At 34.0% G+C, this 13,953-nt stretch overlaps 1 protein-coding gene across 2 annotated transcripts; it reads left to right on the forward strand.

Annotated features, from left to right (window-relative positions):
• The first annotated feature begins 710 nt into the window (after positions 1-710).
• LOC145586299 (putative E3 ubiquitin-protein ligase ARI2) lies at positions 711-10,870 on the forward strand. 2 transcript variants are annotated; one of them, XM_081643085.1, is made up of 7 exons: positions 711-1,137; positions 2,213-2,245; positions 2,363-2,639; positions 7,250-7,730; positions 8,799-9,347; positions 9,487-9,638; positions 10,351-10,481. In XM_081643085.1, exons 1-7 carry the CDS (start codon positions 1,003-1,005, stop codon positions 10,371-10,373), a joined length of 1,650 nt encoding a protein of 549 aa, XP_081499211.1. In that variant the 5' UTR covers positions 711-1,002; the 3' UTR covers positions 10,374-10,481. The 2 variants fall into 2 exon arrangements, with proteins under 2 accessions (XP_081499211.1, XP_081499210.1); XM_081643084.1 differs by having other exon boundaries at positions 714-1,137; positions 10,443-10,870.
• The last annotated feature ends 3,083 nt before the right edge of the window (positions 10,871-13,953 follow it).

A 13,953-nucleotide genomic window follows, 5' to 3' on the forward strand; every position in this document is an offset into this window, starting at 1 on the left:
ACAAAGATCTCTAACTCCATAGTGGTCCTGAACCATAATTGGATATTTTGGAATGAAGGTACAAATCCAACCTAAAAGAGATTGAACCTGCCCTAAATAGGCCTCTACTTTGTTCTTCTCATATTCATGTGCGCTTTCCGATCAACATACAATCAATATATCAATCCTAAACATGTTTAATCTATGTTGGTTGATTATTAATGCACAAACAAACCTATTATTAGCGATCACTTAAATTAAAATCACATAAGCCTAAATAAAATTATTAATTATCTTATTAAGCGTGATTTCAGATACAAATTTCCTTTAAACCTGCAAGAAAATGTGTGATCAAGCAATAACAATAATATCAAGCAACATAATAATATTGATACAACAAATCATCATCATCATCATAATAATTTTGTCAAAGCATAATAATATTAGCAAGATCCTAGGCATGATACTAACATGATTAATAACAAATCCTAGCATGTCAATTTATAATAAAAATCAAAGCTTTGGGTGCCCAATTTTCAAATGCACAATTTTTTTTAATCAACTAAAAATATATATATATATTTTTTTTTAAAATAAAAAGCAGACTTGTACTGGTATATATACCCAAAGTTGACTCATTGACGCCAAACCAGTGTAGTTCTGTAATCTGTTCCTTCCTTCTCTGAACAGATTTCTTTTTAACTCATTAATTAAGTTATAAAAATTAATAGATAACAAATACAAACCCAAAAAACAGCTTTATTTATTTTGAAGATATTTATATACTTGAACAAGCCCAAAATTCTCCCACCTTCACTCTCTCTCTACTTTCTCTCTCTTGGGGTTTTGGCTTTCACAGCAAGCTCTCCTTTTGAGTCGATCGCCCTCGTAAAACCCTTAATTCTCCTTAAATTTCCTAACTTATTTCAGAATTTGATCAATAATTTCAAATTCTGGAGTTTAATTCTGTTAATTTGCAGATTTTTTTTGTTGATTTTTCGCGTTTAATTTGGCGGTAATTTAATGGAGGATTATGCTGATAGTGATAATGATTTTTATTATGATGATGAAGAAGAAGATGATCGCGATTCTTTGAATTTAATTGAAGATGCTAATATTGATGTTTCCCTCACTAATCGCTCTGGTTCATCAATCAAGGTTTCTTTTTAATTTTATTTTAAAAATTTGCTATTCTCAATTTTGATTTCTTGTCTAATCTCTTGAATTAGGGTTTGTTTTATTATTTGAGGATGATTTTTTTCAAAAAAAAATAAAAAATAAAAAAATTTAGGGCAACTTTTCCTGATAAATTTTAATGTGGTTGATAAGTGTTGCCTGTATAATTATGGAAGTAAATTTTAATTTTATTAGCTTTGATTTCGAATTGGTATTGATCTTAATTTCTGCTGCATTTCTCTATTAACTATGAGTTTGCAGGTTTTGTTTTCCTTTTTTTTTTTTTTTTTTTTTTTTTTTTTTAATTTTACTTTTATTCTTTTGCACCACCCAATTTTGAATACTGCTCCTTTTGAGATGATGTATGCTTTAATTTTACTTTAAATTTTTGCCCTAAAATCTCATTGATGGTGTTCTTTTGATCTAGTTCTGTTTTGTCTTGTTTTTTAAGTGGCAACTTTTGTTTAGTTCGTCTCACTTTGTTTAATAGTTGTGTCTGGAATTTAATTTCTGGTTTTGGGTTTAGTTTCTTTGATCTCAATTCATGAACCATTTAATATTACAAAGAGTGTTGGATATGATTGGTGGTTGTTATTAGTCAAATTATGGAAACAAATTATACTTTTTTTACCTTTGAATTTGAGTTGATCTTAATTTTTGGTGCATTACAAAGAGTGTTGGATATGCTTATTAGTCAAATTATGGAAAAAAAAAAATTTAGCTTCGAATTTGAGTTGATCTTAATTTCTGGTGCATTACGTTTTTACGGAGATCATCTTTGATTTTGTCATAAAACTGTGGATTTTGAATTTATTTCATAATTTTGTGAATGTGAATGTTGTTGCACTTTATAGAGTTTTTGTGTTAAATTGTTATTTGGTTTCTAGTTTATGTATAAGCCTCTGCTTATTTCTCCATTTAAGTTACTTATTTACCTTTGAGGAAAGATACCTATCAAAACATTAAATGTAAGAAAAGGCAAAAATTGAATGTGGTTTGTATAATAGCTTAAATTTTGCTTTAACTGATCTCTTTTTGTTGCTTTGACATTATGTAGGTGATCAGAAGGGATTCACTTCGAGTAGCGCAGGTTAGCATTTATCCCTTTGGCTCTTTCTCTGTGTAACTTTTTATGTTGAAATGTTTTTATGGTTTGCATCTGTTGCTTGAAAATTGAAGATTTTGAATCTGGTACTGTTTGTTGCAGACTGAAGACTTGCATAGAATAATGGATCTGTTGTCGTTGAAGGAGCATCATGCAAGAACCCTTCTTATACATTATCGTTGGGATGTGGAAAAAATATTGGCAGTGCTTGTGGAAAGAGGAAAAGAACAATTGTATGTGGAAGCTGGTGTCAGAGAAACAGAACATGCTAATATTCCTTCTTCTTCATGTTCTTTTCTTGATTGTGACATTTGTATGGAAGGACATCCTGCCAATAAGTTTACAACAATGGATTGTGGCCACTACTTCTGCAATGATTGTAAGTCTCTTTGCTAATGACAGTATGTAGAGCTTATATTGAAATTTTTATTCAGGTCTTTATAGCAACAAATTGTGACTTTTACATGTTTAGCATTTCATACTACTTTATTATGATAAAGTAAATGTCACTCTAGATATTCAATTAAATTTGTAGATGATAACCAATCTCATATTGTAAAAATGCAAGAGGTTAATAGTCATAGATTTTTTTTTTTTTTTTTTTTTTTTTTTTTTTTTTTTGTATGTTTTTAATTAAAAGTTTGCTCTCTTTGTCTTTTAGGATTCTAGTCTTCGTTATCACCAATCTTCTTTTCTCACTTCTATTTACTAGCTATGGACTGTGGTTATATATTTGTTTCAACTTTTATCTTTTATTTTCTTATTTTGGTTTCAAAGTTGCCTTCAGAAAATTTCTCTTGATGTGCTCGTGCATTATTTCAAACTTCAGCTTCTCATAATTTTCTAAGTGGAAAAATATACATATGGTATGGCCATTAAACAACATAGTGGTAGAATACTTTGAAGTGCAGCAAGGAAAATCCATTTTTTGCTGTTCGACATAGCTGTTGCTATTGATAGATATGTTTATATTGCCTTTTTTTGCAGATCTATTTGTTGGATATTGGTCTAAGTCTGGTCATTCTTAGGCATAGTCATATGGTAATAATGATATTGCTGTCTAAACTCAGTAACTCTTGATGTTTTTATTTTATTTTTTATTTTTTTTACTTCGTAATAAATAATCCCCATGGATGACTAGCCTGTCTCAAACATTTGGAAGCCGTGTGTTAATTATAGGTTTTTACTTAAATTATTAGGAATTCTCAAAATTTAATTAATTTGGAATGAATAAACTTGTCCAAACTTGTCCAAAGCGTAGTTACCAGATTCACTAGTATGAGATTTGGTACGGGTTCACAATTCACTACCTAATTTGTTAAATTTAACCAAAAACTTGTATATTATAATTTGCTTTTTTCGGTTTGCTTTTGCAGGTTGATTGATGAATCTGGTATCACTGCTTCAAAGTACTAATATTTTCTGTACATCATTGATGATCACCTTTATAGGATTCTTTGAAACCAAATAATAAATTAACAGTGTGTTTGGATTGAAATTTGGAGGGAAAGGAAGGGAAATGGAGGGATATCTTTCATTTGGATTACAAATGAGGAAGGAAGGGAGGTAGATGGGAGAGAAATAGTGGGATTAAATTGTAAGAAATTGATTTCTCCAACAATGGAGAGGTTTGGAAGGAAAACTCATCATTTTTCCCTCTCACCCCTTTTACTTCCCTCCCCTTCCCCTCCCTCTTCGTCTTTTCCTTCCCCTTTCTTTATCCAAACACAATGTAAATCTTTCTACACAATTTTCTTCAGCAACTTAGTTGCAATGGAAATGGAAAATTGGACTGAAACAACTGTGCCTAACTGCTTCAAACAGAAAAATCCCCATTGCACCACTCACCTCAACCCATTGCACCACTCACTTCAGCTACACACTCACCCACGCTGTGACCACTCACAAGGCACACTGCCTGCTAGAATTTGATTTAATGACAAACTGGAGATCGCGAGCTAACAACTGAAGATGTAGTATATAGAAAGCTTAGACTTGGTGGGATATGTGAGGGAGGAAAAATTAAGCTGTTTTATATTGGTTTGGGGATATTATTGTAGTAACAATGAGTTTACATTAAATATATTTAGTTTAGTGTTGAAGGTAGACATTTTGTTTGCCAAACAGCTGTAAAATAAATTAAGGGAAAGACTGTACATGTATGTTAAAGAGTGAAGATCAAAATAAGTACATGTTTTATGCTCATTGGTGATTAGTAATTGCTGACTTGCTGTGTAAACATTAGGGAGTTGATGTTGTTTGTTGGGAGGAGAGAGAGAGAGAGAAGATAATTAATTGGAATTGGAAGTTGGGATGAGCCAAAGAGATGAATTGTCGAAGGCAAAGGATTGGAATTGGGCTTTACTACATTGGTTGCTTGAATATCACAAAGTTCATTTGATTACCCCAAAAAAACTTTAGTGAACAATAGGTGCTCTTTACAAGTTTGGGGCCCTGAATAATTGTGCTGGTTGCATCTGGCTGTTGGCCGGCCATGTAGATGACTACCTTGGGTCTAGTCAGGTTTATAGCTACTTGTTAAAGCACCCACCAAAATTATTTTGTAAAGAGTTATTATGCAGTGATGTGTTTACTTTTTAGATGGGTTAATAGGGGCTTGAGTATGTTAAACTTTTCCAATGATACCTGAACCGAAATTGAGTTAACAACTGTATGGTTCCCTTTTATGTGTAGAAATTAGGAAGTGTTTGCTGCGGTGTTTGTAGGGGAGGTGAAGGTAATTAAGAAGCTTTAATACCTCCTTCGTCCCCAAATCAAAGTCCTTGCCTTTTGCAATTTTTTGTAAGATTGTGAATAGAATAATAAGAAAGTGGGGTTTGTTTGATTAAAGGTGAATATAAAAAATATGTTAGGCTTTGGTTCATTAATAGTGGATAAACAAGAGAAAAAGATAGAGGGGTTGGTTGGTTATAACCAAATAAAGAACTAGATAAAAGTAAAATGAAATTGATATTTATACGAAGTTTTTGGGTGGAATAGAGCTTTTATTTGGGGGCAGAGGTGAATAACTCTTTTTTTATGATGTCTGAAAGTATTTTTTTCATTTCCTCTTCCCATTTACTAAGAACACCTCAAATTTCTCTATCATGATTAAACCAAACTCTTCTTATACCCCGACCACCTAACCAACTCCTTAATAACCTCCGTACTATGAGTTCATTCCATCACCTCCATCAACTTAATACCTTTTGACTTCCCCTCTTATAAGTCTTATAACACATACAGTAGAGTTGCGCATGTGTCGGGTACCTGAACCGATGATGTTATCAATCAAATATTTGATAACCATTAAACTGATATTCAATACTTATACAGGTACTAGAATATTTGAATTTGGTGTTAGAAACCTGATACCTAAATTATGTAATTAATATTCACAATTTAGGGGTTTAGGCTTTTGAGAAAAAAAGAAAAAAGGTTTTTGGGCACCCAAAACTTTTTAAAATGATAATTAATTTGGTTAATTTTTGACGCGGGTACTCTTGTAGATTTTCAGATGGTTCGGGTACACAACCAGTCCCCTTACACCGCGGCGTTTAACAAAACAACTCCAATCAACCCTCATCACTAACTACCAATATATAACACCCCTTGTAGCCTTCCACAACCTAGCTCCTTTAAACCTACCAAGCATGAAGCAAATTTTGCTATTTAACCACCACCAGCATAAAGGTGATGTAGTAAATAGAAGAGAGAAGAGCTCATTTATAATAGTCAATGATTTTTATTAATTTTAATATGGCAATCATTGAACAGAGAGGGTACTCTAATACTCCTTTAAATCAGCGAAACCTGAAGCAAATTAACCACCACCATGAGTGAGATAAAGGGAGATAGCTATTAGAAGGGAGAGAGGAAAAAAAAAACATTAATAGCTCATTTATTATAGTTAAGAATTCAAAATAATTTTAACACGACAATTATTGCGAAATTTAGGGGATATAAAAGAAAGTTGGACACATACTTTGTGTAAGTTTGTGTGATGGTTGGGAGTGGGGTAGGTGGTCAACTTTAAGTCTACTACTCTACTTTCTCTCTATGATCATCACCTCACGTTTTATTGGAATGTGAATATGCTACTATAACATTGCTTTTGTTGTGCTGTAAATATGATATCCTATTTAACCAAACATATCAGAGCTTATCCAGATTTGAACAATAGAGTACTCAGACTCAGATACAGTAACATGTCAATATGTGGTTATTTTATTTGCTAGTCAGTGCTTTATTAGGATGAATTAATGGCCTTTGTTCATCTCTAGCTCCATTTTCACCTAAAGCTTTCAGAGTTTTGGATAAATTAAAAGAAAATTTTGCTTGTTTTAGGGTTCTTAACTTGTGAATGTAGTTCAATGAACTAAGGCCTTGTTCACCTTACCTTATTCAAATAATATTCAGAAGTATAAAATTAGTATATCAAAAGAACAAATATAATAAAGATTCAGTAAAAATAAGTTTTAATCAGTTAAAATAATTAAATTTCAGTAAAAATAATGTAATTCTAGTTATAACAATCTTATTTCAGTAAAATTGGTTTCAGTTCATCAATAATAAGGTGAAGAGAACATGCCCTACAGTAGGTAAATGGTTGTGGGTATTGTTAAAAAAACTAAGTTGTTTCTTGGGGGTACTAAGATAAAAGTAGTTATAAAATAGCAAGTTGGTGCAATGTGACTGTTCGCATGTATTGTTAAAAAAACTAAGTTGTTTCTTGGGGGTACTAAGATAAAAGTAGTTATAAAATAGCAAGTTGGTGCAATGTGACTGTTCGCATGTAATTCAACTTCTGAATTATAGAAATTTGGTGATTTGTCTAAGTTTCTGGCTGCATATCTTCTTGATCCTTAAAAGGCTGTAACTTTTCTATAGTTTATTTTGCAAAATTTTGCACATTAAAGCTTGCTCTTTCTTATGTCTTCTTTCACCAACTAACATAATTTTACCTTTCTGCTATTTTCTGATAACTAGGCTGGACAGAACATTTTATTGTGAGGATAAATGAAGGTGAGAGTAGACGAGTTAGATGCATGGCACATAAATGCAATGCGATTTGTGATGATGGGAAAATAAGAAATTTGGTTAGTAAGAGAGATTCTGTGGCGGCTGAAAAATTTGATCGCTTTCTTCTGGAGTCCTACATAGAGGATAATAAAAGGGTTAAGTGGTGCCCAAGTGTTCCCCATTGTGGAAATGCTATACGTGTTGAGGAGGATGATTATTTTGAGGTTGAATGTGCATGTGGTCATCAGTTCTGCTTTGGCTGTTCATCTGAAGCACACTCTCCTTGCTCCTGTTTGATGTGGGAGCTTTGGATGAAGAAGTGTCAAGATGAATCAGAGACAGTTAATTGGATCACAAGCCACACAAAGCCTTGTCCTAAATGTCACAAACCTGTGGAAAAAAATGGAGGATGCAACCTTGTTGTATGTGTTTGTGGCCAAGCATTCTGGTAAGCACTTCTGTCAGGCTCTTTCTGCGATTGCAGTGATTGTTTATGATCAACACCTGGTGATATCTAGCTGTTTTGCTCCTTTCATAAAGAAAGATTGATATATACATCATCTTTATCAGTAGCTTTAAATTCTGTCATGCTGTCATTTAAGTGTCGAGTCATTACTGTAATTACCTATTTATCCATTTGACCAAGATTCAACTAGATTTTATGGTTTGTGGAGAGACCATGGGGTGATTGTAAGTTGTAACTATATATTGTTTCCAGCTGTGTATTTTTATTCTTTTTTTCCTTTCTTTTTATAAGATTAAGGGCCCTATCGGGCTGGAACTGCTCAGTCAACTTGGCCCGTGTAAGCGTCTAGACAATATGGGAAAGTGTGGGATAGGTAAGGAAATCTGCTCCTCAAATTTTCCCTAGTGGGAAATGAACCTCCAACCTCATGGTTGGAAGATGCTCTCCATTTTAGTTTCCACTAGGTCAAGCTTAGCTTGGTGTGTATTAATTTGTATGTATGCATCATTTATGTGTTTCGGTGTGTATGCATGCGTCATATATGTGTTTCAGTGTGTATACATACACATTATGAGCACATGCAAACATACAAGGTTTGTACCTCTTCTGTTTCCATGTTTTTGTGTGATTAAAGGCTTCTTAATTTCTAATCCTAGCTTTATGACTATATCTTGTGTCTGGTTAGTAGCAATTGCATGCTTATTTTTACTTTCAATGTGTAAGTTTTCGATAGGTGTTAAATAGCTTTCTTGCATAGTTGCATGACAGAGTTGACACATTGGTTACTCCATATTCAATAGAAACTTAAATGGCTGAACATATTTTGTGGTTTTGAAGCTACTTGTTTAACCTCATTTACTTTTCACTTGTTTAACCTTTTCATATAATCACATTACAAGCTCCTTCATCTTTTAAAGGTCTTGGAGTTATACAAAAAGTAGACGGAAATTAGAACTCTGCTGATTATGCTGGTTTTGACTGTAACTGGAATTTTGATTTCTCCTAGAGTACTTGTTTGTGAATTAATCTTTTAGTGGTCTTTGGATGCAGCTGGCTTTGTGGTGGAGCTACAGGTAGAGAGCATACATGGTCTACTATTGCCGGTCACAGTTGCGGGAGATTCAAAGAAGATGATCTAAAGAAAGCCGAGCATGCAAAGTTGGAATGGTGGCGTTATATTCACTATCATAATCGTTATAAAGCTCACACAGATTCATATAAGCTCGAAGCTAAACTGGAGGAAACTATTAAGGAGAAGATATCAAGTTTGGAAGACAGGGATACAACCTCCAAGGACTTCAGCTGGGTGACAAATGGACTTTACAGATTGTTTAGGTCCAGACGTATATTGTCATATTCATACCCATTTGCTTATTACATGTTTGGTAATGAGCTGTTTAGGAATGAAATGACAAAGGAGGAAAGAGAAATAAAAAAGAACTTGTTTGAAGACCAGCAACAGCAATTGGAGGCCAATATTGAGAAACTTTCAATGTGTCTGGAGGAGCCATTTCATACTCTTGACGATGACAAAGTTTTAGAAACAAGAATGCGGATAATAACTATGATGACCATTGTTGACAATCTATGCAGGAAAATGTGGGTTCACCAACTATTTCTTCCATCTTGTATAGTGCTGGCAGATGCATATCATATTTTGTTATCTGTTCTTTTCCTAGCGTATAAAGATATATCTTTTGGACACTTCATTTACTTGCTTAATGTGTACTTTATGCAGGTATGAATGCATTGAAGGTGATCTGTTAGGATCTCTTCAGCACACAATACACATAATTGCTCCGTATAGGTCAAAAGGGTTGGAGAAAGCATCAGAAATAACTGATTGGCGGAACCATAGCTATACTAGGGAGAGAAATTCCAGCTCTAACGGTAAGGATTTTTAACTTTTAGATTCAAGGTAGTTGGTTTTGTTATAGAATTAGACTAAAATGATTAGGCTGGTTAATAATATGCCGCCCCCCTTGTCCCTGACCTGAAGATTTGGGTCATCAACTAAGAATAAACCAGTAACTCAGAAGTTACTTGAAGTTAAAAAAAAAAAAACTTTTGGTACTAGAGATTTTTCTATATAGTAACCTAGAAATATATAAAGTGCATTTAGTGAATGATCTAAGTTGAAAAAACAGTTTATGTGATGCAATTTAGTTTAACTTAACATTTCATTGGATTTGATTTTTATTTTTTATTTTTAATTTTTTTGGTGATACCCACTTTGATATATCTTTGTTGGGTTGACTTATCTCTTTCTTTCTTGTCATCTTCATATAAGTTTTTTGTAGCAGATCTCCTGTGATTATGATTGGTAAACCGTTGTTACAGAATACGTAGAAATTCTTCTGTATATAAGTTTAGATGCTCATCTATCCTTTGAAAGGACACAGTAAAAGACAGTTAAAAGGCTGTGTTGATTTTTTTACTTTAAATTCTGAATATATAAGTTTTGTTTGGGAGATTAGACAAATTTACTTGAAGCCAAAACACGTCTGCTGAACCTCTTTCTTGATTTTAATTTAGTTAACCTCTACTTTTGCTTAATTGACCTGGTTAGTAGGTCCAAGTCATAACCTCTTTTGGCTTTCAGTTAATTTAGTGAAGAAAGTTTGAAGATAGAATAACGCCAATTGGTCTTTCGAAAACTACTGATACATACGGGCTTGGTTCTTATACATATAGGAGTGAAGGGGTCGGATGAGTCATCTACAGACTTGGTTCTGAATCAAACTGAGAGTGGATGCTCTTCAAGAAAACGTGCTAGGGCAGAATCTTCTAGTTTCAGTTTGAATCAAGTTGAGAGTGGATGCTCCTCTAGCAAACATGCAACTGCAGATTTTGAAGACAGATTTTTTGATTTGAACTTGCCTGCTGATGTATGATGATCAACAACCGATTTATTCGTGTCAAACGTAAAAGGATTTTGATACATATAACCCACAACCTGGAGTGTGCAAATGCTGATTCTGATACCTTTACGTTTGGAACTAAAATGATATTAACCCCTTTTTGGTACTAGACAAGGCCTAATATGTACAGGGCCTTTGAGTTTAGAATGCAATAATTATGTAAAGTTTAGCAGTATTACCTAATGCAAAGTATGTCATTTATATATAGCTAAGCTTGAATTGTCTAACTTTGCATATTAACGTGATTTGTCTGAACTCTAAAGTGGCAAATTATAAAATAATTGGCATGATCTGAGAACACTGGGCTACCAATACATTTATTATTGATCAATTGGAGTGCTCCATCCCTCTGGTACACTCTGATGAGCAGCTTTAGTTGGTCTGGATTGATATTTGGTACCCTATATACAAACGTGCAAATGACAAAGTTTTGGCTTGCTTGATAAGGTTGTAGAGATTTGGGGTTTGAAATCTACCAAGTGAGGTACTTGGGAATAGAGATTCTTTTATCCTCCCCACTACACTCCTAAATGTGTAGTTGGCAAATATAGGACTAAAAGAATCATGAGGGTTTAGTCTGATTAGGGTTCTTATCATAAAAAACACTAAGATAATGTCAAAATAGACCTTGAGGTTGAGATATGGTAAGGTGGTGACATTGTTCCTCACTTCATATCCTTGTGGTATAGGGATTAGACCTTATGGGTTAATATTGTAATGAATTCAAGCAAAAATAGAAGAAGCTCAATGGAGAATCAAAGAACTTGAATGGAAGGGGCTTCAATGGAGAAGGATGATACCCCTATCCTTTACCATGCCTTTATTTCTCCAATTTTTCCTAGGGTTTTCGCTTAATTTGGTGGCGATGCTGCTGGAAATATGGTAGTGCAAATGGGAGTTCATGAGAAGAAAACTCGACCAGCTTCAATGGAATATTGGGATTTAAAATAAAAATGGTGGGAAGAGGAAAAGAAGGAAGAAGATGGAGGTGCCGAGGTGGGAAGAAGGTAATAATTGTAACAATTGTACTAGTTTTGCGAACTCCACCCATAAATTAGTACTCGTAATAAAGATCTTGTCCCACTTAGAGAAACCATGTAACTTAAATACTTGATCCATGTATGCTTGTGCTACCTTAAGAGCAGTATAGGAATGAGACAATGGTATAAAATGAGCATATTTGCTCAACTTATCTACTACCACCGAATGACTTGTTTACGTAAGGAATTAGGTGAACCTTCAATCAAATCCATATAGACTTCATCCCACACCCTGTAAGGAATAGGGAGGGGTTGTAAAAGCCCTAGTGAAGCACTACGATATACGTGCACTTCTGCCAGACTAAGCCTTTCCTTATGTACTCTAGCTATGATAGTCTTCTTATTGCTTGACCAATAGAATCAACCCCTAAGTTTCTTGAAAGTAGCTTCTACACCCGAGTGACCCCTTGCAGAAGAGTCATGCATCCACTGCAATATTTTATGCCTTATAGTCCAGCATCAAAACCAATGACCAACCTTCCTTTTCTCCTAAACAGATTATGCATGCTGCAGGTATAATAAGGGTGGGTAGCAAGATTTTATTTAATCAATTTATGTATATTGGGATCGTTTTGCCAAACCTTCTGAATTTCATCCAATAAAGATGAATGAATAGAGGAAACTATCGTAGTTGAAAGCTCAGAACCATGAATCCTCGACAAAGCATCAATCACATATTCTAATAACCTTCCATTTTTGCTGGTGAGGTGCCATTATCTTGTAATCCAGCAAATATTTCCTACTCTATTAATCTGTCTTGATAGTGAAGGGTAATGTCATTAAATTGTGTTGGCATTTATCTACAACACACACACTATATATATATATATATATATATATATATATATATATATATATATATATATATATATATATATATATATATATATATATATATATCCATCAGCAACTCCCTTTCATAAGCTAATAGTTGCAAATTCTTCTATGCTAATAAGGCCTTGCTGTAAAAATGCAATGGGATGGCCACCCTACATTAACATAGTTCGTGGACCAGTTCTAGAAGCATCTATTTCTATGGTGAATAGTTGTTGAAAATCTAGTAGAGCCTTGAGGGGAAGTCATTGCTTGCTTCAAAAGTTCAAAAGTTGCAATAGCGTATTATATTCATCCAAGTGAAAGGCCTCCTTCTTAAGTAGATTAATTAGTTAGAGGTCTAATATCTTCCTATAGTTTTTAACATACCTTTATATTTTGTCGTACCTTGACAACCCTAAAAACCCTATGAGTTGTTTCAAAGTCTTAGGATGAGGCCATTCCAGAATAGATTGAATCTTCTTCGGCTCTGTAGTGACTCCAACTTTAGAGATCAGGTTACTTGTCCCAGATAATGGATCTAGGTTGCACCTAAAGAACACTTCTTGAGGTTGGCATGCAAAGAGTGAACTCTCATAGCCAACCTCTAGCATAGTCTTCAAATGTGTGATATGTTCTTGCCAACTAGAACTATGCACCAAAATGTCATTTTAAAACACTAAGACAAACTTTCTCAAGTAAGGTTTCAAGACATGATTCATCAAAGGATTGAAATATAGATGGAGCATTGGTTAACCCAAAGGACATAACAGGTACTCAAAATGAGCAAAGTGAGTCTCGAATGCTATCTTATGAACATCATTAGGATGCTCTGTTGATAACCTGATTTGAGATCAATTTTTGTAAAGAACTTGGTTCTCTACAAGAATATGAAACTTGTCCTTGATAGTGGCCTTGCTCAATGCTCTATAGTCTACACACATCCTCCACCCACCATCCTTCTTATTTACCAGAGTTGTTATCTCTAGTAAATCTATGATCTATCAATTCTTGCACCAATTCGTCAATGACATCTTTCTGATTCATGGGATATCTATAAGGTATAATGTTGATGGAATTAGTACCCTCTTTTAATGGTATCCGATGATCAAATTTCTCCCAAAAGACATCTAAAAATTCTTGCAGTAACTCTTCCAAGTGAAATAGCTTGTTCATTCTCATCATCTTTTTCCATCTCTACTGAATTTATATGAGGACTCCAGTTTATAATCCTAAGGATTAACTACATCATGGATAGTTCACCCCCCTCACTCCTCTACGCTCCACTTTCTTCTGCCCTTGCTTAAACTCCATATTGAGATTTTTGAAACCCCATAGAATAGGTCCTAGTGTTAAGAACCATTGTATTCCCAATACCATGGTAGGGGAAAACATCTGTAGTCGCAGTTGGATCTCTTCTTCTAATTCTCC

Source organism: Chenopodium album, chromosome 16, assembly GCF_948465745.1.
Source record: "Chenopodium album chromosome 16, dcCheAlbu1.1, whole genome shotgun sequence".
Classification (NCBI taxonomy): Eukaryota; Viridiplantae; Streptophyta; class Magnoliopsida; order Caryophyllales; family Amaranthaceae; genus Chenopodium; species Chenopodium album.